We start from the raw sequence: 26283 nt of genomic DNA on the forward strand, positions 1-26283 counted from the left end.
GAGCAGCACTGCCCAGGGAGGGGACAGGAGGTGGCACAGGGGACACCGTGCCCCAGAGGACTCCCAGGACCCAGCTCTGGGAGAAAACATCCCCCAGGAGTGGTGACCAGCACAGTGGGACGCGTGGGGCAGCTCTGACCCCAGCACAGCCCGGGTCTGGGGGAGCAGGGGTGGAGACCCCAGCTCAGGGCAATGCCAAGTGATCATGGGACACACGTGCGGCGTCACTGCTGTGCTCAACCAGCCAAACTCAGCCCATCCTGTGCTCCCAGGAGCTGAGAGGGGCCAGAAAACCCCAGTGCCAGGGGCTTCCTGAAAACAGGTGGGAGAAACAAACTGGAGAGGGCAATTCTGGCCCTTGGGGGCTGAAAAAATGACTCAGAAATGGGCCCAAATGTGGAATTTCAGCCAGATACATTCTATTTTAAAAACCCCATAAATACTGAACTTCCTGTGGCAGTGAGGGAGAGAGGTTTCAGAGCCTGTGCGAGGTGAAGGATGTCGCTGTCGGATGTGGGGGTGGGTTTTGGGTGTCCAGGCTCCGGGCACGAGGCGGGTTCGGACACGAGGTGGAGCTGCTCCAGCAGCACCTGCTGCGATTCCCCGGGCACCTCGGGGAGGACAAGGACATCCTGATGCTTCCAGACAGGGAAACCGAGGCACAGCCCCACGCCCGAACCGCTCTCGCTCGTTCCGAAGCCACACCGTCCCCACCGCCGTCCGCACTCCAGCCCAGCCCCCTGCCGCTCCCGAGCCGCTTTCACGGAGCGAAATTGCGGCAGCGATGCCGAGGATGGAGCCAGATCCTCCCCAGACCCCGCCAGGCTCCGAGCCCGAGCTGCTGCTGCCGGGGCTCCGGGCGGAGCGCAGGACGCGAGGTGGCACTGTGTGACAGAGCAAGGGACGCGCCAGCAATCCCGGCAGCGTTCCCCACCCGGGGATCAGGGACGTGCCAGCTCTCCTTCCAGGCTGGGCTCGGGGAGGGATGGGGCTGCAAACTCTGGCAGTGTAACTGCTAAAATGAGGAATTGTAGCTGAAAAATTCACCTGGCGGAGGGAGAGAGCAGAGACAGAGCTTGTCCATGGCTTGTGACAGCTTTTTTTGGGAAGACCCAGCTCCAACAGAGCCCAGAAAGGTTTCTTGGGGATCACACCCTGGGAGGGGAGTGCCGAGGTGCCGCCACACACAGATCAGAGATGAATCCCACCAAAAACCCGAAGGCAGAGACCTTGTCTGGAGCATCCAGGGGGTCCCGAGGACAACACATCTTTCATTAATGAGATTCTGGCCTGGAAGGACCTGGAGAGGTTGGTTTGGCTATTTCTACACCAAAACAGGATTGTCTCTCCCTAAACTGCTGCACTCCACCCTCCTCCTCTGTCCTTCCATGGACAGAGACCTCGAGGGGTCCCAGTGTGTCCCCAGCCTCTCTGTGGGGCCACTCACACTCACACTCACACTCACACTCACACTCACCCCTGGGCATCCTGTGCTCTGTCGTGCTGGTCTCTCTGGGGATGTGCCTGATGTGTTGGACCTTGGGCCAGGCTCGGGGTGCTGTGCTGGGTCAGGGGGAGAGGCCAGGGTGACCCAGAGAGCCCTTCCCATGTCCTCAGGACCCACCCAAGGCTTTCCAGAATAGAGCTGGTCCTCTTCAAGATCTCCCAGGTCCTGCTCTTCATTCCATCCTTTGGATGTTATCTCAGATGCCTTGAGCCTTGCAGGACATCCCTGCAGAAGTGACTCCTTCTTGCTCCAAAAAGGCCCTTATTTCTCCAGCTTTTTCCATTTTCTCTCCTTCTCTCTCTCTATTTTCCTTTTTTTATTTTTTTTTCCCGTGGACATTAAAAATCAGAAGGCATATTTAGAGAGCAGACAGCTTTGGGCGGGTGTTGCTGGCTAAAAGATCTCTCCCTTCCCCAGAAACAACTCATTTGTCTGCTTGGCCACCTCCTCCCACCCCAGGAACGGCCGCGCTTGGGTGCACGGAGCTCTTCCTGGCGGGATGAAAGTCGACAGATAAAACATCAGCATCAGGTCGCAGCATTCCTCCCTCCTGGCCAAGCTGGCATGACGGCGATGAGGAGCTAAGCTGCGATGCCTGGCCGGTGATGCAAGGCTCGATCTTTCCAGCACGGTTTTCCCTCGGGCTCCAGGCTCTCCCGCGGGTGCAGCTCGGGGTGGTTTGGGTGTGGAGCTCCGGCAGCCTCCACCCGCTCAGGACCCGGCCCTGGAAGCTGTGGAGTTGCAGGCACACTTGGAGCTTTCTTGGGGCTTTCTCGGTGGTAAGATTGCAGCGTGGCTCTCGCGCCTCGTGGGTTTTTTGGGGTGGAGCATTTTCCCCGGCTACCCCCAATGCTCCCTGGATTTTGGGGGCACACCACAAACAGGGGGGACAAACCTGGGCAGGGGGTGAGGAGGGGCCCTGGCGGGGTGACAGGGCAGTGCCCAGCCCAGGCAGGGGCAGAGAGGGGTGCTGAGGCAGCCTCCCCCCCTCCGTGTCCCCTCACCCTGCACCAAGAACCCCCTAATCCAAGAGCTGCCCCTCCTGGATGAGCCCCCCACCCCAATGCCAGGCCTGCGCTGGGCTTGGATCCCTTCTTGGACCCCAAAACATCCCCACCCCCTCAGTGCAGCAGCACCAGCAGTGCCGGTGCAGAAGTAAACATTGCTGGCAGGATGAGTGCCTCAGGTCTCCGCCGGGGTGGCGGCCTCGGCCCTGGGGCACCGCAGCCCTTCACCCCCTCCCCAGCCCCGGCAGCCGGAGCACCACCAGCGTCCCGGGGGGGTCGGAGCCCCCCAGGGAGGGGGGTTTGGGGGAAGGGTCCCGGGGCTGGGGTGGTTGGTGCCCCGAGCCCCGGCAGCCGCTGCGGGAAAGGGGCATCTCGCACGCAGGAGCAGAAACAGGGCGGAGAGATGCTCGGGGAGGGCGGTGGGAGGGAAGGGGGGTCAGGTCTGAGTGCAGCCTCCCAGCTCCCCACCGGCCCCGGGGTCGGTCTCTCCTGACCTCTCGGTGAGCGAGGGATTGCGAGCCAGGGAGGGATGGGATCTGCGGGAGCCTCTGCCAAGAGCTGGCTCCAGATCCGCAGGCAGCTCTGGGCTGCATTTCCCCTCCGGCGCGAAGAGGAGCTGGGGTGTCCGGGGTTCACTCCTCGCTGACACCGACCCCCCGAGACCCTCAGCGGCACGTCGGGCCCCGCGGGGAGGTGAGCCGGTGCCGGGGGGTGCGGGGGAGCCGGGGGTAGGCGGAGGGTTGGGCTGGGGGGGAGAGGATGAAGGGATGGATGGAGCGATGGGAGGATGGAGGGGAGGGATGGATGTGGGGATGAGAGGGAGGGCAGCGGCGGGGAGGCACCGGGTGCGCTGCGGGGCTGGGCGCTGGGGCGGGGGTCCCCGGCCCCCCGGCGGGGCGGCGCCGGTTCCCGTAACCCCACCGCTCGCTCCCAGCCCTACAAAAACCCCGCCGAGCCCCGCAGCCGCTCCCGCCGCCTCCCTCGCGCTGAGCCCCGCGGGGAGGCACCGCCGGGGCGCAACAGGCCCCCCCGGGCCGGCCACGCGTGAACGGGGACCCCCGGGGAGGGAGAGCGGCAGGGGAGGCGGAGAGGGCGCATCCATCCCCCCTTCTCTCCGCCGGCAACCGGGTACGAGCCCCCCGGCCGCCGCCTCCTCCCCGAGCCCGGCCCGGGGGGGCGGAGGGAGCGCAGAGCCGCCGGAGCGGGAGGGGCGGGCGGTGGGGCCCCCCCGCGCCTGGCGCTGCAGGTACCGGGAGGGGGGGACGCACCGCCCGGCCGGGCTCAGCATCCCCCCATCCCTTCCCCAGCATCCTCCCGGCCGGGCCCGCATCCCCCCCGGCTGCCGCACCCCCCCGCCCGCTGCTGGCCCCTCCATCCCGCACTTGTTGCTGCCCGGCGGGGCTGGGCTGGCTCCGGGTTTAGGGCGGTTTTATTTTGGGGGGGTGGCTTTGGAGGGGGTGGAGGTTGCAGCCTCCCCTGCTGTCCCCCAGCAGCCAGCGGTGTCCGGCGCGGCTCCAGCTTGCTCCCCCCGAGGCCAGAGCCAAGGCTGAGCCCCCCCTTTTCCCCTCCCCAGTCCCATCTCTGCCTTCCCCTCCCGCCTTCGCCGAGCCCCAGCTCCTCGCCCGGAGGAAGGGTGCACGTTGTGGGCATCTCCCATCCACCGAAATCTATGATCAGCTCGGTGTGTGTCTCCTCCTACCGTGGACGCAAGTCTGGGAACAAACCACCCTCCAAAACATGCCTGAAGGAAGAGATGGGCAAAGGGGAAGAGTCGGACAAGATCACCATCAATGTGGGTGGCACCCGGCATGAGACCTACAAAAGCACCCTGCGGACTTTGCCGGGCACCCGCCTGGCCTGGCTGGCCGACCCCGACGCCCAGAGCAACTTTGACTTTGATGGCAAAAGCAACGAGTTCTTCTTCGACCGGCACCCCGGGATCTTCTCCTACGTGCTCAACTACTACCGCACGGGAAAGCTGCACTGCCCCGCGGACATCTGCGGGCCGCTCTTCGAGGAGGAGCTGACCTACTGGGGCATCGACGAGACCGACGTGGAGCCCTGCTGCTGGATGACCTACCGCCAGCACCGCGACGCCGAGGAGGCCCTGGACATCTTTGAGAGTCCCGAGCCTGGCGGAGGGGCTGCTGGAGAGGAGGCTGAAGAGGAAGGGGGTAGGGAGATGGCCCTTCAGCGCCTGGGCATGGATGACAGGCCGCCAGGGGCGGCGGGGGCGGCTGGAGGGGGTGGCTGCTGCCGGAACTGGCAGCCCAAGATGTGGGCGCTCTTTGAGGATCCCTACTCGTCCAAGGCGGCAAGGGTAAGCTCCCGGAACGCGCCGGAGGGGAGGTGGGATTGATGGGGCCCTGCTGGGGTTGTGTCTTCACCTCCCCAACCCCGAGGGCAAGGCCGACTTTCCTGGTGGGTTACATGAGGCCCTCCCATAACTGTCCCCCTCCTACTGTGGGGCACGCGAGCCATGTCCCATCCTACGGGACACCTCTTCCGTTGTCTCCCAAATCCCCTCCCAGTGCATCACATCTGGGAGAGCTGGGCTGAAACTGGGGGCAAGAACAATCCCTGCCCCCTCTGCACCCTCGAGTGCTCCCTGGGCACCTCCTGGGCACACGGAGATGAGGGATTGTCCTTGGCAGGGCTGACTCCTGGCAGAGTTTCAGGATGCTCTAGGATAGGATGTTTGGGTTCCTCTTGCTGCGCTGCACGATGCCAAAACCCACAGTGAACAGCCCAGGTGCGGAGCGGAGGTCCGGGCTGGGGGTCGGGTCCTGCAGTGAGCAGGATCCTCATGGCTGTCCCCAAGCAGCTCATCCTCCCCATGTGCAGGGCCCACAGCCCCACAGGACACCTCGTGCCCCTGCACCCCCTGCCCGCTGTTCCCAGCGGGGCCACCCCCGCGGCTCACAGAGCCCAGCAGGCACCGCTGACACCCTGCACACCCCACCAGGGTCCCGCAGCCCCCCACCACACACGGCCCTGGTACCGTGTGTGTGCACACGTGAGCTCATCCACACACCAGAGACCCCCCACCCTCCCTGGGCACGCAGGCTGTCCCTCCCCACAGGCACCGACGTGCCCGGGACGTGCCCCCCAAAACCCAGACCCCCCACCCCACCTGGGCACGCAGGCTGTCCCTCCCCGCGGGCACCGACGTGCCCCAAAACATGTCCCCCAAAACCTGGCGCGTCTGCAGGCTGCCAGCCCGGCGCTCGGGCGCTGCTCTGCGCATGTGTCTCCTCTCCCAGCTCCTCGTAGATCATCCCCACAGCGCTGCCCTGACCCCCCAATACCCACCCAGCCCCTGGCACACCCAGCTTACAGCTCTGCCACACACACCCAAGCAGGCAGTTGGGATGGAGATGAATTCTGGACGCATTTAGAGGTGTAAAAAAACCCATCAATGGTAAGAAATTCTGCAGGCATTTCACACCCACGAGCAGCACGCAGGGCAGGGGTCAGTTTGGCACGGAGGTGTTTTTGCAGCAAATGTTAGAGCAAAACACACACGCAGAGAATGCTCAGGCAGCAAGAGCTGAACCCATTTTAAAAGGGTACCCCCTCCTCTGCCCATCTCTGAGGGCTCTACACCTTGGAGAGATGCTCTGAGTGGTGTAAAGCTCCAAATAAAAAATTAAACAAAATTAAAAATAAACCCAGGCACAATAATTCAACTCCTTTTTCCCCCCTGGTGTCATTTGGTTCTGCTTTTCCTGCGTGCTGAGCTGATCCTGGAAAGGCTTTAGCAGGAGGAATGTACTGGAGGGAGCAGAGATGTTGGTGATTGAGGCCCAGCTGGGGCTGGAGTGGGACCAGTTTGCCCTGGGATCTCCCTGCTTCCTTCCCACTGCTCTAGACAAATGCTCAGCTCAGCAGTGCCATGGGAACAATCAACTTCCAGAGGCAACAGGAAAAAATACCAGTGTAGTTTTGCCACAGCTTAGGAGAACTGCTCTGGCAAGAGGGAAAACTCAGACACAGAGCAACCAGTCCAAGATCCTGAGAGCACCCAGTTCCTGGCTGGAGTCACCATCCAGCACCAGCATGCTGCAGGATTCATGTGGGTACAACATGCCTGGTGCTGCCCTGGCTTTGGTGGCGGGTGAGGTTTGCAGTGGTTGGGATTTCTTTGATACCCCATTTTGGGGTCTCCCCCTTTCTTGCCAGAGCCACCACTGCTGGCTGCAGGGAATGTGCTGGAGCAGCTGAACAGCGTGTTGCCAAACCTCGGGAAGCAGCAGTCCCAGGCTGGCCATGTAAACTCTCTCCCTCTCTGTGTGGCAGCCGTGACTAAGTCTCAAGAGCTGAATTTCTCCGGTCGGTCGTCGCTCCTCCTCTCCACGGAGCAGCCCCTCGGGCCCTGACTCAGTTGGCTCCTTGTTATTTCCATCTTTCCCTCCCTCCAGCACTTCTCCTCCTGAGCAGGCAGCAGTGTGAGCGTGTGGTTGGAAATCTCTCCCATGTTTCAGCCTCTTCTCCATGCACCATCGATGGCCACGGGGTCCCTGGCTCCTCACTCAGGGAATGTTTGGTCCCTGGTGCAACTGCTGTCCCAGCTGGAGCCTGACACTTTTCCTCCCCATGGGAAACTGCCCTGGCTGTGATTTTACCTCCATGTCCAAGCTCTCCTTACATGCAGCTCCTCGTTGGTTTTTCCCTTTGCAGCCCTTCTTGGAGAGTCCTGACCTCACTTTCATGGGGACTTTCAGGCTGGTGATCCTCTGCAGGGTCAGGGATTTTTTGGTGACACCTATGGCAAGCTGTTGAGTGCAGGTCAATATTGTGTAGAACACCAGCAGGTTCTGGAGGACTTGTTTGGTGTGTATTGGTAGTACTGGGTTTATACATGGGTTTTATTTTATCTTAAAGACAGTTTTGGAAAAGGACTTGAGTTTGGAGCAGAGACTGAGGCCGAGGTGAGACATCTTGGGTCAGACACAGAACTGGAGCAGCACTCTGGGGGGGACACGATGGTTGGCACCGGCTGTGAACCCAACTTCTATTTTTAAAGGCTGATTTTGCTCCTTGGGCTAAATCAGGTCTCACCTCACACCCAGCAGCAGGGCTGCTTCATTACTCAAGTGTTTGCATGGTCTCACTCCCTTCCTGGGTGGTTTTTTTTCTTTCTACTTTGCTTTAAGTCTAAATTTTTACTCTTCAGGTTTTCCCAAGATTCCCCATACAGGGAAGCTCAGGAACGTGACTCAGCCCTCAGCTGAAAAGCGGATTATTTTGGCTGTGCCACCACTGTGTAGAGACAGTTGTCTGGTTAAGCTGGCCTTGCTTTAAGATCCCAGTTTTGTTGGATTTGTTTCTCAAATTGCACACGACAGATCAGCCTTGGGAGCCAAACCCCCATGTGCAGTCCCAAGGGGTCTGACTGAGGGGCGAGGAGCATCTCGCTCCATCCCCGAGCAGGTGTCTCTCACTGGGGCAGGAGAATCATCTTCCAGAGGTTTCTCCATCGTTTAATGCCAGATTTAAGCTCCACACCCAACTCCTGCAGGGCTGGTGCTCTCCGTGGCGGACCCACGCGGCTCTGCCCTTGGGGACAGCCCTCAAGGACGCTCCTGGCAGGCTCGGGGCTGCCGGCAGGGCACCGCCGGTGCCGGGGGTCGGGTGTTTCTCCAGCGTGACTCAGGCTGTCTCTGCTGCTGATTCACTCCTGCCGAGGCTCCGGGCTGTCGCCTGGAGCAGCCCCGGGGCCGCTGGGGTGGGCTTGACAGCAAAAGGTCGCGTCCTGCCCGGTGCAGGTGCAGCACAGGGGCTGCAGCAGGACCTGCTCCTGGGAAGCTGAACCCACCGTGCTTTTGTGCTGCAGGGAGGTAGAACAAGAGCTTTTCTGCTCTGAAGCTGGCTTTTTTTTTGGGGGGCGGGGGGGGGGGGGGGGCTCTTGGAAACCTGCCCCAGGTAATGGCTCGCTGGGAGGGAGGGAGGGAGCTGAGCAGGACTGATGGGAGCACAAGGTGGAACTTTGGGACGCAGCCTGTGACTTCCAGTGTGTGCTGCTGGGCCCTCCTCGCTCACATCCGAGGCGAGGGGAAGGGAGGAGGAGGCGACATGGAGGGGACAACAATCTCAATGCTTGGGCAGAGCAGAGAAATGGGAACATCTGGGTGTCACCAGGTCCAGGCATCAGCAGGAGGCTGAGCTCTGCCTGCTTCTCCCCTCATCCTGCCCTCCCAGTCCTGGACCTTCTGTGGGCACATCACATTCACTGACCCTCAGGGAGGGGGTGACTGATGTCTCTGACACATCCAGACCCCAACGCTCATGGCTGCGAACAGTGTGAACCTGGCATCTGGAGGGGTTTGTGATGAATGTGGGGAAAACTCTGTGAATTTGTCCTGTCAAAATTCCCTTTTCATGTCTGTTCCCATTGGAAGATTGTTCCAGTCCCAGACTGCCCCAGGTCCTCCTCATCCCCACCACTGCCATTCCTGGCACATCCCCAGGCACAGCTGAGCCCAGCACACCTTCTCCTGTTCATATCGGAGCACTTGGAGAAAGGCCCTGGACTCATGGCCCGGGCACTGAGGTTTGCTGTCAACCCATGGGAGAGGTCCAGGGATCCCTCCTCATCCTCCACCCTTGGTTTTGGGGCAGTGGGTGGCAGCATCTGGAGTGTTTTGACCTCCTCCAAACAGAAGAGATTGCCCCATATCAGCTCACAGCCCCTGTAACTTTGATTTTCACAGGTGGTTGCTTTCGCCTCGCTTTTCTTCATCCTGGTCTCCATCACAACCTTCTGCCTGGAGACACACGAGGCCTTCAACATCGACGTCAACGTGACGGAGACCCTGGTGGTTGGCAACACCACGACGGTGCTGCTGACCCACAAAGTGGAGACGGAGCCCATCCTCACCTACATCGAAGGGGTCTGCGTGCTGTGGTTTACCCTCGAGTTCCTGGTTCGCATCATCTGCTGCCCAGACAAGCTTCTCTTCATTAAAAACCTGCTCAACATCATTGACTTTGTGGCCATCTTGCCCTTCTACCTGGAGGTGGGTCTCAGTGGCCTGTCCTCCAAAGCTGCCCGGGACGTGCTGGGCTTCCTGCGGGTGGTGCGCTTCGTCCGCATCCTCCGGATCTTCAAGCTGACGCGGCACTTTGTGGGTCTCCGGGTGCTGGGCCACACGCTGCGGGCCAGCACCAACGAATTCCTGCTCCTCATCATCTTCCTCGCCTTGGGGGTCTTGATTTTCGCCACCATGATCTACTACGCCGAGCGGATCGGAGCCAAGACGTCCGACCCCACCGGCAGCGACCACACTCACTTTAAGAACATCCCCATCGGCTTCTGGTGGGCCGTGGTGACGATGACGACCCTGGGCTATGGTGACATGTACCCCAAGACCTGGTCGGGGATGGTGGTGGGGGCCCTGTGTGCCCTGGCCGGGGTGCTGACCATCGCCATGCCCGTGCCCGTCATCGTCAATAACTTTGGGATGTACTATTCCTTGGCCATGGCCAAGCAGAAGCTGCCAAAGAAGAAGAAAAAGCATATACCCCGTCCAGCCCCGCTGGACTCCCCCACCTACGGCAAATCCGAGGAGAACTCGCCCCGGAACAGCACCCAGAGCGACACCTGCCCCCTGGCAGTAGAGGAGGGGGCAACTGAGCGGAAACGGTCAGGTGAGACCCCAAAGGTGGGGCCGAGGGAGGGGGAGACCTCCGGGAGCCCTCAGGGCAATTTGTTTGGTCCTTGAGTCCCTGGGGATGGTGCAGGATGTGGCCTCCAGCTCTGGGTGGGGCCCCTCAGGTGTGAAGGTGTTGGGGGCCACGCTGGTGGAGCGGGGCACTGCAGGTCAAATCCCCCATCCAGGCAGGGGGGAAAGGCCACCTGCTTTCCCAAAAGCCGTGTCCTTTCCTCCTAATGGCACAGATCAAGTCACCATGGTGGCTTTCAAGGCATCCCTGCCTAACCCAGCCCTCCCTCACAGTGACAGAGGTGAGGCCACTCACTCTACTCTCATGTCAGCCTGGTCATGCCCTTGGCACAGATTTTTCCTTTGCTTCCTCCCACCCTAAATCAGGGTAACCTTCACCAAAATTGATAAATCCATGGACATTCCCTAGAGCTTGACCCCACCTCCTCATTCATCTGCTGGTAGACAGAATCCCTGTGCTGCTGCTCCAAATCCTGAGCAAAACCAGTCCCTGGACATTTCTCTTTTGGTCTCATGCACTGAGCTGAAGTTTGGGGGTTGGCCAGGCTTTCCTTAGGATCAGCAGCAGGCACAGCCCCAGCCGTGAGCAGCTGTGGGGACCATCCCTTGGGCTACCTTTGGGGGTCTGTGTGAGCCCTGCCCCACTGCCTGTGCTGGCCATGGCCCTGCTCTGCCCCCTTTGTCTTGGTTTGCTGCCGGTGGCACCTCTGGGGTGTCTGGAACCGGAGGCGCCATGGTGGGGTTTTGTCCTGCACCAACACTGAGGTGTTTAACAGTGGTGGGGCTTCCCCTACCAGAGAAACACGGAGCTTCAGGTGCCCCAGTCAGCTCTTTCCCTTTATAAATCTCCTTTTTCCACATGCCTGTGAGTCCCATCTGCCCCAGGAGCCCTGGCAGCAGGGAGCAGTCAGAGCCAGGAGCCCAGGCCAGGCCCTCACGTGGCAGAGCATCCTCTCAGCCTACGATCCAGGGAGCCAGGGGACATAAATTAGCACTTCCCACCACCCCGAGCAGCCCGTTCCTCAGCAGTGTGAATTTTGGAGAGCTAATTCCCTCCAATTAGGTGGGTGGATCTCAAAAACCTGGGGTGTTTCATCCCCATCTTTGGCTTCATGCAGGTTTTATAACCCTCAGCAGGGCTAGAGCTGCTTGGAATGATATCTGTGCTTGTGCTGCTCCCCGGCCGCTCTAAACGAGCGTGTCCAGGCTGGCATCAGCGCCTCGTTTGGTGGCTGTTGCTCCGGGCCACCTGCAGCCTGCTCTTCTGCTTCCTCGCACGGTCTGACCAGCCCCTCCTGCCCACCCTGAGCACTTTCTGCTGTGGGTTTGTCTGCTGTTGACGGCTCTCTGCCACCTCCCTGCAGACTCCAAGCAGAATGGTGAGGCCAACGTGGTGCTGTCGGATGAGGAGCAGCCGCTGTCGCCGACGGACGAGGAGAAGCGGCCAATGCGGCGCTCCAGCACCCGGGACAAGAACAAGAAATCCTCCACGTGCTTCCTGCTGGCCACGGGGGACTTCTCCTGTGCAGCAGATGGAGGCATCCAGAAAGGTACGGCTGGAGCTGTGAGCAGGACCCAGCTGGGGAGGGAGAGGTGGAGGCTGAGTGCAGCTTTGTTGGGCTGATCCAAGACTGGTTCATCTCCATCCACCTGCCTGGCTGTCCTCTGCTCCCCAAATCCACATCTTCCTGCCTCTCCATCTGCTTCACCTCCGTCCAACACATCTCTCCATGCTGGCTCCACATTTTGTGTTCTCCTCCTCAGTCACCCCCGTTTGGGGTCTGAGACTGCCATTTGGGCTCTGTGACCCCCATTTGGGCTCTGTGGCTCCCATTTGGGCTCTGTGACCCCTGTTTGGGGTCTGTGGCTCCCATTTGGGCTCTGTGACCCCTGTTTGGGGTCTGTGACTCCCATTTGGGCTCTGTGACTCTGTTTGGGGTCTGTGAATCCCGTCTGGGGTTTGTGACCCTGTGCTGGCCGCACTGCCCTCCCTGGGGGCAGAGTGCTCCAACCTCTGCCCCTCCAGCTCTTCTCCCTGGCTTTCAACCCCTCATCTCTGGATGGTGTCAGTGGCACATCTCTCCTGGGGACACGGTGAGGTTGTGACTGAAGGTGACCAAAAGGTTTTCAGTAGGGAAAAAAAGAATCCAGAGGCTTTTCCCCTCGTCTCCCCTGCGGTGGCTTTCAGTGGGTTCGAGCGTGGGGAGCTGCGATGTGTCAAGTGCTGCCTTGCCAGCAGCTCCGGGCTGCCAGAAAGGCTCCTCTGGGTTTGGAACAGGAGCTGTGCTAAGTGTTGAGGTTTTCTATGGGAAACTGAGGGGGAGATGAGTCAGGAAAACACAAAACTCTTCTTCCCATGACAAAACAAAACCTTCTTCAACCTGGTCCCAGAGTTCTCTGCTCCTTTGCCCAGCTCTCAGCACTCCAGCCCCTGAGACGGTGAATCCAGTGCCCCAAAACCCAGCTGCACCCTCAATTGCTGGGATAACTCCTAGGGCACAGCTCAGTTTCCCAGTTTTGCAGTGTTTTGTGTGTCCAGGGTGGCGTGGGATGCTGGAGCTGCAGAGCTGACCTACTCCTGCCTCCCTGGAACCAAGCGCTGCCCGTTGCTCACAGGGAGCTGGGGCCAGGCAGGAGCAGGGATGATGTGCTGCGTCCCTGAGCTGCTCCCCAGGACCTGCTGGTGCTTTGGAGAGCCTCAAGGGTTTGTTACTTTTGATGGCACAGACTGGATGGGATGCAGGGAGGTGCTGGGGTGCAATCACATTTATCAGTAGTAGAAGCAAGTTGGTTGTTTCCTCCCGGGAAATCAAGGATTCCCTTTGGCATTGCTGCTCAGCCTAGAAAGAGGACAAAGAGGAAAAGCTTTCCTCATCCTTGGGGTACCATCAAATATCTGCTTCAAATGCCTGGTGTTTTTTCCCTGGAAGTGCCTTTTCCTGTGAAGTTGGTCTTGTTAATGTGAAGAGGGGAGAGAGGTTTGGTCCCACTCCAGACTGGGAGGGGAATGCTGGACTGGAGGGATGGAGCAGACGGATGAAAGCCAGAGCTGATTTTCCTCCTCAGAAAATGCTGAAGCTAGGCTTCAGCTGAAGCATTTGAATCTGGTCCTACTGAAGCCAGGAGAAGTGGAGCAGCTCTAAGAGTTGAGGATCCAGAGCTGCTTTCACTCACTCCCAAATCCCATCACTGGATTGCAGGAGACCAGGAGATTCCTGTCCCTGTGTGGTGGCACAAAGGGCACTGTGGTGATGGTTCTTGGGGTGTTCTGGTGTCTTCCCTGCAAATTTCAGAGTGCCTTTTACACTTCAAAACAGAAGGTGTGCTCGGGTCACTCATCCCCATGTTGCTGGAATGATGTTGCACCTGGAGAAAGCTGGATCTGCTGTCCAGAGGGGCTCCAGAGGTGCTTGAGACCTGTTGGGAAGGGGAGCCTCAGTGCCCGTGTCCTGCTTGGCTGTGGGACAGATGGGTGGGAGGCTGTCCTGGGAGGTCAGGGCTGGCCTTGTGAAATGCTCCAGTATGGTCAGGGATGACCAGAGGTGACCAGGGGGCGAAAACAGCCTCCAGCCAAAATCCGTTGGGAGCCGCAGAGGCGCCTCTTCCCTTGGTCCTGATTTATCTCCTGCTGAGGCTGTTTGTTCTGGTACTGGGATGTTGGCAGCTCTGCAAATTGAGATGAGCTTGGTTCTGAGCCCGACTCTCTGATGGCCATCTGTCAGATCCTGGGACAGGTACTGGTGTCTGTGCAAGCTGTGGAAATCAGGAGAGGGAGCTGGTTTGGGAATAAGCTGCAGATCTTGGCATCCATCGTGGTTTAACCCCAACTCCAGGGCTGGTCTTGTTGGGGCAGCTCAGAGAGAAGAGCTGCTCCTGCCCTTGGACCTGAGCCTGGAGCAGATTGAGCTGGATTGCTGTGGGTTCCTGTGTGGAGTGTGTTTCTTGCTCCTGTGGCTGCCTGCAGCAGCATTGCTCTGCTCCCTGGCTGCCAGGGATGCCTTCAGAGCCTTTATCTCCCCTCAGCACTGGGGTCCTGCTCAGCAGTTCCCAAAAACGTCCTGCTGGGTGCAGACACCTTGCCATGGGGCTGACTTGGCCCAACAGCCCTATCCTCTGCTTGGATGGAGGGATTTGGAGGCAGGGCGAGTCCAGCCAGTGAGGCTGGCTAGGGTGGAGCCATGGAATCACTTGGGTTGGAAAAGATCTCCACGAGTCCAGCCTTCCCCCAGCACCTGGCCACTAACCATGTCCCCAGGTGCCACATCTGTGTGTCAGAAACTCCACCTCCTTTATCAGCACATTAGCGTGGCACGGCAGCAATTTTTGGCTCTGTAGAACATGGTGCAGCTGATTTTCACTGCTGGTGTCAGTGCCGGGCTGTGACTCCCACATGGCCTGAGCATGCAGGATGGGACCAAGCCGGGAACGCTCACGGGAGCATCCCCTGGAGCTGCCTGGCTGGGGGGACTGAGCACCAGCCCACATTTGCACGGGGACACGACCCCACAGGAGCTGTGTGCCTGGCCTCTGTCAGCAGCAGCAGCAGCACGCTCCTGGGCTTTGCTGCCCCCCGGCTCTGCCCCATCCCCTCTGCCCCAGCTCCCAGTGCCTGTGAGCACTCAGAGCCTGCAGGGAGCCCGCAGTGCCACGGCCCGGGAGGAGCCCCCGGGGTCACCCCGAGCTCTTTTACTGGCAGCAAGCCCGTTCCTAAAGCAATCCCAGTGACTCGGGGTAGCCCCAGGGCGAGTTACTGGGACAGCAGCTCTGTTTATCAGCCGTGGCAATTAGCAGAGCACAACCCCCTTGTCCAGCTGTGGCTTTATCTGACCCTGGGTGTGGTGGGAAACCACGACAGCCTTGAGGGACTGAGGGACTGACTCTTGAGCTCCTGCAAGTGTGGCTTGGGAAAAATTAATGGAGAGAATGAAGCGTTGGGCTTGGGGCAGGTTTGCCCTGGAGTTCCATTGCAGAGGGTCCCTGGGGAAATCAAACATCTTTATGAAGTTCTGTCCCAAAATGTGATGCTTGAGACTCATCAGAGCGAGCAGTGGGATTTTGACGCCGTTTCTTTGCCCATTTGCACCTTCTCTATTCAGAGTTTGTAGTGAGAGGCAAAGCCCATCCCCATAACCCCACCTGCAGGGCCCTGCCTTGCTCCAGCAAACCCCAACCCCATAACACCTCCTGCCCCACTGGGGCTGTGTGGGTGCTGGGGGTTGCCCCAGGCTTTCAGGGACCACTTGGAGCTCAGCACAGCTGCTTCCCACACACGGCTCAGGGCAGCGGGAGACGCGTGAGCTCTTCCAAGAGCCTCAGCACACCCGGGGAAAAGAGCAAGAGGAAGCAAGGATGAGTTTTTTAGGAGTGTTGTGGGGAGCAGGGTGGTCTTTGCATCAGCTGCTGTGGGTGGGAAACTCCCAGCTCCCCCCAGCTCAGGGCTGTGCTCGCTTCCCCCCTCGCTCGCTGGGTGGATCCGTGCCAAGAAGTAAATAAGGAAATTGCTCTTCTGCTCAGGCCTGCTGCTGCTCCTGCTTCCACTGCAGGGAGGGAAAGCTTTGCTGGAGTCAGCAACAGGTTTAGGCAGGTCCCTCTGTCCCCTGGACCTGCTTCTGCTTCACAGCTGGAGGAGCTGGGTCTCCTCGGGGGGCTGAGGGGTGGGGAGGGGTTGAAGAATCCCTGCTGGGGCTGGGAAAAACCATCAACAGGGGCCAAGCCCCGGATTTGCAGAGGCAGTGCTCTGGAGCCTTTCCCAGGTGGTGCTCCTGTCTCAGCAATCCCCTTGGGGGTGTGAGAGGGTGATGCTGGAGCTGCTCTGCTTGAGTCCTGATTCCCGATCCAAGCCCAAACCAGCAAAGCAGAACCCAAAGATGCGCCATGAACTCCTGGGCAGGACACAGGGAGGGACTCCAAGGCTGGCACTGCTGAAGGAGCCATCCATCACCTTGTTTTTCTGCTGTCAGGAGCTGCCTCCCTCTGCTCCCCCCACACAAAGGCTGCTTCCCTGGCCTTTGCTTTCCCTGGATCTCGCTGGTGCCTTGGGAAGGCTCAGGCTTGGCTGGGTTCACTCAGCCAGGTGCTCTCAGGGAAGGTCCAGGCGCAGGGACATTGGGCTCATCGCAGCTGGGAGCATCATTAATTTTCCATATTTTGGCAGCAGATCCAGGGAACAGACTCATCCTTAGCAGCGGTGCTTTGTGGACCTAAAAATCCAATTTTCAGTGCCAAGACTTTGTGTCTTACCAGCAAAAAAAGTGGCTTTTGACCTGCGAGAACACTTCCTCTGTCTCTTGCTTGTTCAGTAAAAGCTGGAGAAATTCCTGGCCCTTTGGGGGAGTGTGAAGGGTCCCCATGCTTAAAGAAACAGAAATATTTGCCCTTTAATGCAATTTCTTATGGAAAAGAAGGAGCGTGTCTACCTGCTCCTTTCCACACAGAAAGGTGTCAGCAGCAGCCTGCTGCTACAGGGGTGTAAAAACCAGAGCTGAGGGAATCACTCCTTCCAAATCCCATATTTGTTTGAGTTCTGCTGCTTTTCCCCGTCTGCTTCAGCCCACAAAATCCCCAGACTCACTCATTCCTCATTCAGAGCAATTTGGGAAACACAACCCAACACCCTCCAAGAGCAGTTTGGTCTCCTCATTGATGACTCCGAGTCCTGGATTTGGCCGGCGCCGCTCCATGAAGGGAGTGGGAAGCTCTGCGGGAGCCTGCTTGTCCCCAAAAAGCCCTTCAGGAATTTTTTTAAAGGGGTTGCTCGGGGCGCGGGGCTCAGCCTGGTGCTGCCGCCCCCCCAGCCTCGGGCAGGAGGCTGCAGGGCTCTAACCTGTCTGTTTTCTTCCCCGAGGCTGTGGAAAGTCGCGGAGCCTGAGCAGCATAGACGGAGTGGCAGGATCCGCCCTGGCTCCGCTGGCGTCCCGCTGCAGCTCCCCCTGCTCCCTGCAGCGCCCCTGCTCCCCCGTCCCCTCCATCCTCTAAAGGACCTCGCTGTGCCCCGTGTCCCTCTGGTCCCCACCACGCCGAGCAGCCCGAGCTGGGACATCTCCATCCCCCAGGAGCTGGTTCTGACCCCCTCCAGCTCTCCCTGTCACGTCTCCACTGACCTTGCCTCGTGTCCATGTGGATGGACAGTCCCTGGAGGAGGTGTTGGGGTGCTTTTCCCCTCCTTGAAACCTTATTCATCCTAAATAAACCCTGCAATTCCCCCTGGTGTCGAGCCCTCCCTCCCGTGGGCCGTTTGTGTCGGGCTAAAGGGTGGTGGAAACACAAGGAGGACAAGTTGACTCATGAAATTATATCTCATTGTGCTGGGAATGGCTGAATTCATATATTTTTAGGTTTTATTTTGTTTGGCTTTTTTAAAACCAGCCTCAAGTTTCTGGAGGCAACAGATGAATAAACCTCTATTCCCTGCCCAGCAGTGGTTCCCCTCTGGTTTTGTGCCTTTTTCTGCCTAAATCCTACTTGTTCCTTCCCAGATTGTGTCTGCTTCTCCTTCCAGCCTCAGGATGGGCCTGAGGGCCTTGGAAACCAGCCTTGAGATCCTGTGGAGGCTGGAGGGCCCTGGGAGAGGGTCCAGGGAGCACAGAGAGGCTGGGATAATGGGTATGGATACTCCCGTGAAGGGCTGGGAAGTGGTGGCAAGAGGAATAAAGGTCCCTGGCAAAGCTGCTGCTGGTGTGGAATAGTGGGGCAGAGAGAGATTTGAGGCAAACTGATGCCTAAATAGATGGGGGATGAATCCTTGTTTGGGATGGACGTGAGGGGGTGATTCCAGAGCATTCCCATGGGGATGGGAGCTGGGTTTGAGCCAGGCTCTCCCCATCCCTGGGAGGATGAGGCTGGAGAGTCAATCTCCCTGTGGCACTGCTGGTTTTTGCTCACCTGTATTGGCTTTTGGGATGATTTTGGATGATCTCAGGTATCTTCCCAAACTAGAACAAACCCTTCAGTCCCTGCCCTCTGGCTCATTTCAGTTCTGTCCAGCTCAGCCTCCCTGGAGGGGTTTGGACCTTGGGTGGCTGCAGGGGGCTGGTTTGGGGTGTCCAGCCTGGCTCTCGAGTCCCCCTCAGTGCTCTCTTGGCCTGTTCCCTCACTCTGAGCAAGTCAGGGCTGCAGCTCGGGGACTTTTCTGGGGAGGAGAGCTCAGGTTTGGATGTGTTTGAAAAACAAAGAGCCCCAGGAGCTGTTCTGGGGTCAGACCCTTCCCCTCCATCATGGCCAAACTGGATCTGGTGCTCAGGAAATGGTGAGGTTGGACTTGATGATCTTGGAGCTCTTTTCCAACTTTAGGGATTTTGTGATTCCATGGTCCCTGCACCTGAAAGAAGCTGGGATGGATTTTGGCAGATCTCACAGCCAGGACCCTCCTGTTCCACCCCAGGTTTTCCATGCCTCAGTTTCTCTTGTGTGGAGAAGGAGCTTCCAGGAGGAGTAGTCAGCACATATCCAAACCAGGCCCCCTTCCTTCCTTCCTTCCTTCCTCCCTTCCTTCCTTCCTCCCTTCCTCCCTTCCTTCCTTCCTTCCTTCCTTCCTTCCTTCCTTCCTTCCTTCCTTCCTTCCTTCCTTCCTTCCTTCCTTCCTTCCTTCCTTCCTTCCTTCCTTCCTTCCTTCCTTCCTTCCTTCCTTCCTTCCTTCCTTCCTTCCTTCCTTCCTTCCTTCCTTCCTTCCTTCCTTCCTTCCTTCCTTCCTTCCTTCCTTCCTTCCTTCCTTCCTTCCTTCACTTCCTTCCTTCCTTCCTTCCTTCCTTCCTTCCTTCCGCCACTTCCTTCCTTCCTTCCTTCCTTCCTTCCTTCCTTCCTTCCTTCCTTCCTTCCTTCCTTCCTTCCTTCCTTCCTTCCTTCCTTCCTTCCTTCCTTCCTTCCATTTCTGCAGCTGTGTAATCCCACAGCAGATGGAGGGGTAACAGGGCAGGTTCATGAATCCCCCAAAATTCCATGAACTGTGCAATGGGCTGGGAACAGCAGCACGGTGCAGGTGCTTCTCTGGCTCATCCTTCCCTCTGGAAGCAGGAGGAGCTGGAATATCCCCAGTCCCTGCTGGAGGAAAGGTCACCCTCCATGGCTTCAGTGGTCTTTGGATCATAAATGATTTATCCGAGGTCATGAGCTGACTTTGGGGATGAGCCAGGTATCAAACCCTGTCCCTTGCAGAGGAATCAGATCAAGATGCTCAGACTGGGGTTTGAGTCTCTCGGAGGCAGAGATTAAACCCAGAGCAGCCACAGATCCCGGCAGATCCCATCCTTGCCTTTGCCCCCTCAGCTCCCAGAGCAGCTCATCCCAACGCCAGAGGGGTTGCTTGGGGTGGAAAGCCTTTGGTGGACCCCCAAAATCTCATCCCCACCAGAGCAAGGAGGGTTGGGCAGGAGCTGCCACGGAGCCGGCAGGATGCAATTTTTAGCTGGGGCGTTATGCAACCCGGGAGGAGGGATGACTAATGTGCAAAAAGCTCCTCTAAAACAGCCCAGCCCCGAAAGGGAGATGGAGGGATTTCAGTGGGAGGCACCAAACTGCTGAAAAACCCATCGCATCTTCTCCCTCTTCCTCCCCAGCCTCCTTCTGAACAGGATTTGGGGGATGCAGGAGAGAGAAAACAGCTTGTTGTTATTTTTAGGTGGGGTCTGGGTTGGTTTTGGGGGCGAGTTAGCACGGGTTAATCCCCGGTAAGATTAGAAGAGGAGCTGTAGTGGATCAGAGCAGACCTCTAAATATCTCTGGAGCCCAGGTTTTTATCTCAAACAGTGGCCAAAATTGGCAGCCTGGAGAAGAGGATAAGAATAGAGCAGGAATATACGATACTTCCCCTGAATATCCTCGCAGGACTTATCTGTGTTTAGGGATCTGGTGGGAGCTCACGTTCCAGCCCAGGCTAAAGGCACCAAGAGAAAGCCAAATTGCTGGATTTATTCCCAAGAAACTGCATAAATCCACAGGAGTCCAACTGCCCCTGCCCAAGCCCTAAAATGGATTTTAAAAAATAACATCACGGGATGTGCAGTGACTGTGGGAGCATGGCAGCATGGAAAGGAGACCTGGGATGGGATGGGATGGGATGGGATGGGATGGGATGGGATGGGATGGGATGGGATGGGATGGGATGGGATGGGTGTGCTGGGTCTCGTTGCTGGCAGGGCGATGGGATTGAGCAGGAATCCAGGGATGAGCGCTGGATGTGTTATAGGAACGTGTCCCTCACCCGTGGAGCAGGGGGTGTGTCCTGGTGGCTGTGAAAAAGTAATCACAGAGTCAGGGAATTGTTTGGGTAGGAAGGGACCTTAAATTCCATCCCATTCCAGCTCCTGCCATGGGCAGGGCCACCTTCCACCATCTCAGGTTGTTCCAAGCCCCATCCAGCCTGGCCTTGGACACTGCCAGGGATCCAGGGGCAGCCCCAGCCGCTCTGGGCACCCTGTGCCAGGGCCTCCCACCCTCTCAGGGACAGTGGAGTGCTTGTCAGGGTGATTCCCCACAGAGCTCCGGTGCCCCGTGTCCCTCTCCCCACCGTGGGGACGCGTGTGATGCTCAGCAGTGGGAATGGCACCGGAGAGGATGGAGCCATGGAACGGTCTGGGCTGGAAGGCCGTGGGCAGGGACAGCTTCCTCCAGACCAGGCTGCTCCAAGCTCTGCCCAGCCTGGCCTGGAACGCTCCAGGGGTGCTGGGTGACACCGAGCTGCCCTGGTGGAGTCCTCGCATTCCTCTGCCCACTTGGGGACACGGATCAGCACTCTGGGACAAGGATCTGTCACCAACCCCTGTCCCCACCCACCCCTGTGCAAGGAGCCAAACCAGAGCAGCCTTTGGCTCAGGGGGATTTGGGAGCAGCTCCCTGCTCCAGCACCAGCTCCTCGCTTCTCTTTTCCTCCTGGAAGACTCGCGGTCCAGCTCTGCGTGGAGGCTGCACCATGATCCCGGGTTGCTTGCAAAGTATTAATTTTTATTGTTGCAACAACTGCTCTGTTTCTCGGGAGATGCCTGAGAGAGCTGAGGAAATAGAAAGGCCTGTCAGGCAGCCGGGCAGGAGGTGAAGATGTCAAGAGAGTAATTGCTCTACCCAGAAGGAGCCTGTTCCTGGCTTCCCCAGCTCTGCCAGGAAAAATCCTCGCTGCTTATTTGATGACAATAAAGAAAAACAGAAAATAAATAGCAACCCCATGGCTTGCCCGTGCTGACGAGGAACAGGGGGAGCAGAGGCAGATGCAAAATAGGATGCAGTGGAGCTTATAAATAGGAGCCTCCCAGCTCCCAGTCTGTTACTTCCTTACCTCCGCCCGGGCAACCGAGCCCAGCGTTTTACCCGCAGAAAAGGTAAATGGAGGCTCAGGAAGGATCTGTGAGCTCCCGGGAAGAGGGTCACACTTCCTGCTGTGTGGGACAGGCAGGGGCAGGGGACGCGTCCTGGTGGCTGTGCAAAAGTAATCACAGGGTCAGGGAATTGTTTGGGAGGAAGGGACTTTAGATTCCATCCCATTCCAGCCCCTGCCATGCAGGGACACCTTCCACTGCCCCAGGTTGTTCCTGGGGACACTGCCAGGGCTGGGGCAGCCCTGCTGCTCTGGGCACCCAGTGCCAGGGGCATTCCACCGTCACAGGGAAGAATTCCTTCCCAATATCCCATCTATCCCTGCCCTCTGCCAGTGGGAACCCGTTTTCTCTTCTCCAAAGTCCCTCTCCAGCTCTCCTGGCACCCCTTTAGGTCCTGGAAGTGGCTGTAAGATTTCCCCAGAGCCTTCTCCTCTCCAGGTGAGCACTCCCAGCTCTCGCAGCCTGGCCCCAGCACAGAGGAGCTCCTGGAGCTGGAGCCCAGGGCTGGGGCAGCTCTGCAGGTGGGGTCTCACCTGAGCAGGGCAGAATCCCCCCTGCCCTCCTGCTCTGGCTGGGGGATCAGCTGGGGGGGTCTGGGTCCAGCACGCGGGCCTGGGGGATGTTGAGCTGCTCATGCCCCAACAGCCCCAAATGCTCCTCAGGGCTGCTGTGCCAGAGCAGAGCAGAGCAGAGCAGAGTGGGACCCTCCCAAACGCTGTGCTGGCAGCTGGCAGCCCCCACAGCAGCACTTCAGGCTGTTTGAGGAGATGCTCACAGCGAGAGGGCAGGACCGGGGGAACTCCCCGTGAGGGGCAATTTGGGAGTGAGGGCTCTGGGAGCAGCGAGCAAACCTTGGGCCATTTGGAGCTGAGTTGTGCCAGGCTCTGCCAAGCCTCCTGCCTTGCTCAGGGCAGCGCTCTGTGGAGGTTGGTGGCAGATCTGCACCCAAAAATAGGCTGAGGAAAGGGGAGCACATCACTGAGGGGCTGTGAGGGTGAGAGCAGAACAGAGCTGGTACCTGTAAGCCAAGCCAGGAGGGCTGTCTGCTCATGGTGCCTTTGTCTGGGGGACAAAAAAATAAAAATCTGGGCTGTTGTTATTTATTTTTAGTCGTGCTAATTTTTTTCCTAGGCTGGGAAGCTGCTTTCCAAGGCAGGTCCCTGGAGGCTGCGGGCAGCAGGTCTCGAGCTCACACACAAAATGGCTTTGAACGGGGAGGAGGAGATGGGAGTTAAAAGCCAAGTCGTGCCCCTGGTAAATCAATCGACCTGATGGGGAATGTTTCTAGCAGGACACAAACCCTGCCAAGAGCTTTTAGCTGCTTGCAGGAGTGACTGAACCAAGAGCTGGGGTATTTTTCAGCAGCTGCTGCGTATGTGGGCGCTGCTGGTCCCCACATCGCTGCAGGGGATGTTGTTGGGTCCCCAGACTGCTTTGTCTTTGGAGGTGGGGAGCTCTCCTGCCAGCTCAGGGAGGAGAGCTCCTTCAGTCCCTGGGGGTTTTATTGGATGTGAGGTTTGAAAAGCCTCCGTGCCTGGGCATTGCTCACCCAGGCTGAGCAGTGATGCTCGATGGAGGAGACCTTTATTTTGTGGGAAAGGAGGAGTTTTTGGGGCTGTGTTGGGTCTGCAGGGGAGGCAGCCGGGTCACACTCCTGAGCAGGAGCTGGGGGGGAGGTTTAAAGCAAAATTCCATGGCTTCTCGGGTGGATCAGGCGCTGTCTCCCTGCCTGACAGCCCCTTGCCTGGAAACTGGGCCCTGGCACATGGGGAGAGGCGGTGGGGTGACTCAGAGCTCCAATCAATGATAATTAATTCAATGATAACAAATGAGAGGGAGAGAGGGAGAAGAAACAACGCCGAGAGATTAGAGCACCAGGCTTGGCTTCGGGACATCTGGTTTGGGGTTGGCTTGGGAAGTTTTGGGCAAGAGCAGCTTTCTGGGAGGAGAGGGTTGAGAGGGATGTGGTGAGGGTGATGTTTTTCCCCCTGCTTTTCATTTATACCCTCAAAATCACCCTGATTCCATGCATGGTTTCTCATGGAGAATCATTTCCCAAGTCTCCCTCTCGGCCACTATCCTTTTTTAAACCATTTTTCCCTGACTTACAGATACAACAGCAGCATTTTATCCTTCTGAAAAATGCCACTTCACTTTGTGGTTACTCTGTTTTCTGCATCCTACTAAGTCGGGGTCCCCTGGAAGCTCAGTGTCCCTCTCCCTCTCCTGTTTGTCCCCGCACAGCTCATGGAAGGAAATATCTAATGCCATGTTTAATGTTTATGTCTTTAATTGCAGATTCCTGCCAGGACACCCTCGCTTCCAGTTACCCCCAGGGTGAGGTGGTCACCTTCTCCTGAGCCCCAGCTGGATGCAGGCAGTGCCCTGGTGAGGGATGCCTTCCCCAGGGGATGCCTTCTCCGAGGGGGAAGCAGGCTCTCCCTAGGGCCACGGGATGCTCTTCCTAAGGCTAAAGGATGCATTCCCCCAGGGATGCTCTCCCCAAAGCCCCAGGATGCTTCCCCTCAGGCTGGGACACGCATTCCCCCAGGGATGCTCTCCCCGGGGCCAAGGGATGTTCTTCCCAAGGGAGATGCTCTCCCCGGGGCCGAGGGATGCTCTTCCCAAGGGAGATGCTCTCCCCAGGGCTGAGGGATGTTCTTCCCAAGGGAGATGCTCTCCCCAGGGCTGAGGGATGCTCTTCCCAAGGGAGATGCTCTCCCCGGGGCCAAGGGATGCTCTTCCCAAGGGAGATGCTCTCCCCGGGGCTGAGGGATGCTCTTCCCAAGGGAGATGCTCTCCCCGGGGCCAAGGGATGCTCTTCCCAAGGGAGATGCTCTCCCCGGGGCTGAGGGATGCTCTTCCCAAGGGAGATGCTCTCCCCGGGGCTGAGGGATGCTCTTCCCAAGGGAGATGCTCTCCCCGGGGCCAAGGGATGCTCTTCCCAAGGGAGATGCTCTCCCCAGGGCTGAGGGATGCTCTTCCCAAGGGAGATGCTCTCCCCGGGGCTGAGGGATGCTTTTCCCAAGGGAGATGCTCTCCCCGGGGCTGAGGGATGCTCTTCCCAAGGGAGATGCTCTCCCCAGGGCTGAGGGATGTCCTCCCCAAAGCCCAGGGGTGCTCTCCCCGAGGCTGGGACACGCATTCCTCCAGGGCTGCTCTTCCCAAGGAGCTTCCTTTCCCCAAAGCTCCAGCTCCGTCCCCGGGGAGGGGTTGGCAGCTGGGTCCCCCCGAGAGGTGCCGCAGAGCAGCGGGGCCGGGGGGAGGCTGGGGACAGCCCCGTTCCCCTTTCTGGTGCCAGCCCTGCCACGGCCATGCTGCCCCTGCACCCCCTGGGCCGCCTCCTCCCCTCGCCCACGCTTCTGGCTGCACCTCACCCTCCAGCTCTGGAGATCCAGCTGCTCACCAGGACACCTCTGCCCGCGGCTGCGCCCGTGCTCTGACCCCCCATCGTCACACGGCCACTGGGAACCTCCTCCAGGCACTCCAGGGTGCCAAAGGCTCCACTGTGGGTGCCACTCCAGGGTGCCAAAGGCTCCACTCTGGTGCCACTCTGGGGTGCCAAAGGCTCCGCTCTGGGTGCCACTCCAGGGTGCCAAAGGCTCCGCTCTGGTGCCACTCTGGGGTGCCAAAGGCTCCACTCTGGTGCCCCTCCAGGGTGCCAAAGGCTCCACTCTGGTGCCCCTCCAGGGTGCCAAAGGCTCCACTCTGGTGCCCCTCCAGGGTGCCAAAGGCTCCACTCTGGTGCCCCTCCAGGGTGCCAAAGGCTCCACTCTGGTGTCCCTCCAGGGTGCCAAAGGCTCCACTCTGGTGCCACTCTGGGGTGCCAAAGGCTCCGCTCTGGTGCCACTCCAGGGTGCCAAAGGCTCCACTGTGGGTGCCACTCCAGGGTGCCAAAGGCTCCACTGTGGGTGCCACTCCAGGGTGCCAAAGGCTCCACTGTGGGTGCCCCTCCAGGGTGCCAAAGGCTCCACTCTGGGTGCCACCATTGCCCCCTCCCACGGGTGCTGAGCCCAGGGACACGGGGGGCCCGGCAGGGGGGTTGGGGCGCAGGGATGGGGATGGGAAGCAATAGGAGGCCGAGGTGTGGGGATCCCGGCTGGCCTGGAGGCGTCAGGGGCCTTCCAACGCTGTTCCATATCTCTGTGACAAGGCAATACTACTCCTGTCTCCGTCTGTCCTGTGCGCATGCCTGTCCAACGTGTAGAGTTCCAATAAAGTCATCCGTGAGCTGAGTCAGCTCCCGTACCCCTCCTGCCTCCTGCCTCCTTGCCTCCGGTTCTCCATGGAGAATGAGACCTTTATTTTGTGGGAAAGGAGGAGTTTTTGGAGCTGTTGGGTCTGCAGGGGAGGCAGCCGGGTCACACTCCTGAGCAGGAGCTGGGGGTGAGGTTTAAAGCAAAATTCCACGGCCCTCTGAGTGCCCACGGAGTCCTGTCCCAGCCCCGGCTGTCCCTGGAGGTCAGAATGGGGATTTTGGCATCGCCTGGATGTTGCCTGGATCACCAGGAGGGAGGGGCCAGCCCTGGCACTGTCACTGAGCGGGACCCGCCATCAACAGCCAGGGCTGGGGGCTGGCCCCGGGCATCCCGGGATGCAGCGGGAAGGAGCCGAAGGAGCCCTCGGGGACGCTCCACTGCGGCTGCACAGAGCTGGGGGTGACTCTGGAGACCCTCACCTTCCCCAGCACCACCCGTCCCTGGCTGGGATTCTTCCTGCCAGCTCTGCTGCCGTGAGATCCCATCTGGAACGCTGCATCCATCATTTAAAGGACGTGGAAC

General features: G+C 58.9%; 1 protein-coding gene across 3 annotated transcripts; it reads left to right on the forward strand.

Moving 5' to 3' along the window:
- Positions 1-1892: 1892 nt before the first annotated feature.
- KCNC4 (potassium voltage-gated channel subfamily C member 4) lies at positions 1893-25750 on the forward strand. Of its 3 annotated transcripts, none has more exons than XM_038162768.1 (5): positions 1893-2286; positions 4088-4834; positions 9228-10164; positions 11564-11749; positions 17044-17532. In XM_038162768.1, exons 1-5 carry the CDS (start codon positions 2113-2115, stop codon positions 17172-17174), a joined length of 2175 nt encoding a protein of 724 aa, XP_038018696.1. In that variant the 5' UTR covers positions 1893-2112; the 3' UTR covers positions 17175-17532. The 3 variants fall into 3 exon arrangements, with proteins under 3 accessions (XP_038018696.1, XP_038018697.1, XP_038018698.1); XM_038162769.1 differs by lacking the exon at positions 17044-17532 and adding an exon at positions 23801-25750 and having other exon boundaries at positions 1894-2286; XM_038162770.1 differs by lacking the exon at positions 1893-2286 and adding an exon at positions 2942-3207.
- The last annotated feature ends 533 nt before the right edge of the window (positions 25751-26283 follow it).

This window comes from Motacilla alba, chromosome 26 (genome assembly GCF_015832195.1).
Source record: "Motacilla alba alba isolate MOTALB_02 chromosome 26, Motacilla_alba_V1.0_pri, whole genome shotgun sequence".
NCBI classification, from domain to species: Eukaryota; Metazoa; Chordata; class Aves; order Passeriformes; family Motacillidae; genus Motacilla; species Motacilla alba.

What these genes read in the sequence shown, in the direction of transcription:
- KCNC4 (XM_038162768.1), top strand. Translation starts at nt 2,113, where the DNA reads ATGCAAGGCTCGATCTTTCCAGCACGGTTTTCCCTCGGGCTCCAGGCT. An exon ending in ACTCGTCCAAGGCGGCAAGG is followed by an intron (nt 4,835 to 9,227) that starts GTAAGCTCCCGG and finishes TGATTTTCACAG; the next exon opens with GTGGTTGCTTTCGCCTCGCT. An exon ending in AGATGGAGGCATCCAGAAAG is followed by an intron (nt 11,750 to 17,043) that starts GTACGGCTGGAG and finishes TTCTTCCCCGAG; the next exon opens with GCTGTGGAAAGTCGCGGAGC.